This window comes from Myotis davidii, unplaced genomic scaffold, assembly GCF_000327345.1.
Source record: "Myotis davidii unplaced genomic scaffold, ASM32734v1 scaffold1509, whole genome shotgun sequence".
In the NCBI taxonomy this organism is placed as follows: domain Eukaryota; kingdom Metazoa; phylum Chordata; class Mammalia; order Chiroptera; family Vespertilionidae; genus Myotis; species Myotis davidii.
Window position 1 is genome coordinate 244,530 of NW_006299480.1, and position 2,390 is coordinate 246,919.

General features: G+C 64.6%; 1 protein-coding gene across 1 annotated transcript in view; it reads left to right on the plus strand.

Moving 5' to 3' along the window:
* Nucleotides 1-2,390, plus strand: part of CPSF1 (cleavage and polyadenylation specific factor 1) — a 7,855-nt gene that overhangs the window by 5,019 nt on the left and 446 nt on the right. The window contains exons 24-33 of the mRNA XM_015571374.1: nucleotides 6-92; nucleotides 619-735; nucleotides 814-904; nucleotides 973-1,057; nucleotides 1,128-1,422; nucleotides 1,505-1,681; nucleotides 1,768-1,834; nucleotides 1,905-1,952; nucleotides 2,028-2,183; nucleotides 2,270-2,388. Coding sequence (XP_015426860.1) covers nucleotides 6-92; nucleotides 619-735; nucleotides 814-904; nucleotides 973-1,057; nucleotides 1,128-1,422; nucleotides 1,505-1,681; nucleotides 1,768-1,834; nucleotides 1,905-1,952; nucleotides 2,028-2,183; nucleotides 2,270-2,388 — 1,242 coding nt within the window. The remainder of the gene's footprint in view (nucleotides 1-5; nucleotides 93-618; nucleotides 736-813; nucleotides 905-972; nucleotides 1,058-1,127; nucleotides 1,423-1,504; nucleotides 1,682-1,767; nucleotides 1,835-1,904; nucleotides 1,953-2,027; nucleotides 2,184-2,269; nucleotides 2,389-2,390) is intronic.

Genomic DNA, 2,390 nt, shown 5'->3' on the forward strand with positions numbered 1-2,390 from the left:
TGCACCCCATGGGCATCGACGGCCCCATCGACTCCTTCGCCCCGTTCCACAACGTCAACTGCCCCCGCGGCTTCCTGTACTTCAACAGACAGGTAGCTGCCGGGTGGGGGGGCTGGAAATAAGACGCTGGTGACGAGATGGAGCTGCGGGGGGTTGGGGGGTGGGCAAGGCTAAGGTGAGACCTGGGCTTACTGCTGGGAAGGTTGAGGGCACCTGCCTGGGCGACCGGAGTTCAGACACTGTCACTGCTCTGTCAGCCGAGACCCCAGCTCTGCCCGTAGACGCTCACCTTCTCTGAGCCTCACTTTCCTCATCTGTCAGTCACCCGAAAACCCAAGGGATGATGGTGCTGATGCACCCAGGACTGGGTGAGGGGGGCGGGGCCTGGCAGGGGCCCCTCGCCTATCTGTGCAGCCTGGCATGGCCAGGGTGGGCCACCCTTTGCCTCTGGCCTCCAGTGCTCTCGGGTCCTGGCCCTCCCTTGCCCTGGCTGACCCCAACTGCCTGCTCACCGTGCTGCACAGAGCAGGGTCTGATCCCAGAGAACCCTGTGGGCCTGGGGTCACCTGTGTCGCTTTTAGTTGGGTGCCTGGCCTCACTGACCCCCTCAACCCCCAGGGCGAGCTGAGGATCAGCGTCCTGCCTGCCTACTTGTCTTACGATGCTCCGTGGCCCGTCAGGAAGATCCCGCTGCGCTGCACAGCCCACTATGTGGCCTACCACGTGGAGTCCAAGGTCTGAGCCCCCCTGAAGGCCAGGGACCTTCTGGGCCTGGTCTCTGGTCTCTGGTCTGTGACACCTCCACTCCCCCAGGTCTACGCTGTGGCCACCAGCACCAACACTGCGTGCACCCGGATTCCACGCATGACGGGCGAGGAGAAGGAGTTTGAGACCATCGAGAGAGGTAGGAGACGTTCAGGCTGGGCCTGCTCTGGGAACTGTCTCGCCCTGACTGGAGCTCTGTCTCTGCAGATGACCGCTACATCCACCCCCAGCAGGAGGCCTTCTCCATCCAGCTCATCTCCCCAGTCAGCTGGGAAGCCATCCCCAATGCCAGGTGAGGCTTGGTCAGGTGGGGCAGGAGCGAGGCAGGTAGCAGGGCTGCACCTTGACCCTGCCTCCTGCAGGATCGAGCTGGAGGAGTGGGAGCACGTGACCTGCATGAAGACGGTGTCGCTGCGAAGCGAGGAGACCGTGTCCGGCCTCAAAGGCTATGTGGCGGCAGGGACCTGCCTCATGCAGGGGGAGGAGGTCACCTGCCGCGGGCGGATCCTGATCATGGACGTGATCGAGGTGGTGCCCGAGCCTGGCCAGCCCCTGACCAAGAACAAGTTCAAGGTCCTGTACGAAAAGGAGCAGAAGGGGCCCGTGACCGCCCTTTGCCACTGCAACGGCCACCTGGTGTCGGCCATCGGCCAGAAGGTGGGTCCCTGCCCCTGCAGCCCGTGCCGACCCCTGGCCCCGCCTGCCTGTGAGCCACCGGCTGCCACCTCTCCCACCACAGATCTTCCTGTGGAGCCTGCGTGCCAGCGAGCTGACGGGCATGGCCTTCATCGACACCCAGCTGTACATCCACCAGATGATCAGCATCAAGAACTTCATCTTGGCCGCCGACGTCATGAAGAGCATCTCACTGCTGCGCTACCAGGAGGACAGCAAGACGCTCAGCCTCGTCTCCCGGGTACCCTGGGTGGTGGGGACGGCCCTGTGCCAGGTGATCCCTGTCCCCAGGGGGACCTGATGTGACACCCACCCCTCGGTCTCCAGGACGCCAAGCCCCTGGAAGTGTACAGCGTGGACTTCATGGTGGACAGCACCCAACTGGGCTTCCTGGGTGAGTGCATGACTGGGGCCCGGGGCTGCCTGAGACTGTGGTGACCAGGCTGACGTGGAACTCTTTCCAGTGTCGGACCGTGACCGCAACCTCATGGTGTACATGTACCTTCCGGAGGGTGAGTACTCCCCGACCCTGGGCGGGGGCTGGGCGGAGGCTGGGCGGGCTATGACCTGAGGCCTCTCTGGTCCAGCCAAGGAGAGCTTTGGTGGCATGCGCCTGCTGCGTCGGGCGGACTTCCACGTGGGTGCCCACGTGAACACCTTCTGGAGGACCCCGTGCCGAGGTGCTGCCGAGGGGCCCAGCAAGAAGTCGGTCGTGTGGGAGAACAAGCACATAACGTGGTTCGGTGAGGGCCTTGTGGGTGGGACGAGGGGCAGTGGCACTGGTGGGCAGGTGGTGCTGGGATCGCCGGGCTCACACTGTCCCCCGCAGCCACCCTCGACGGCGGCATCGGGCTCCTGCTGCCCATGCAGGAGAAGACCTACCGGCGGCTACTGATGCTGCAGAATGCGCTGACCACCATGCTGCCCCACCACGCTGGCCTCAGCCCCCG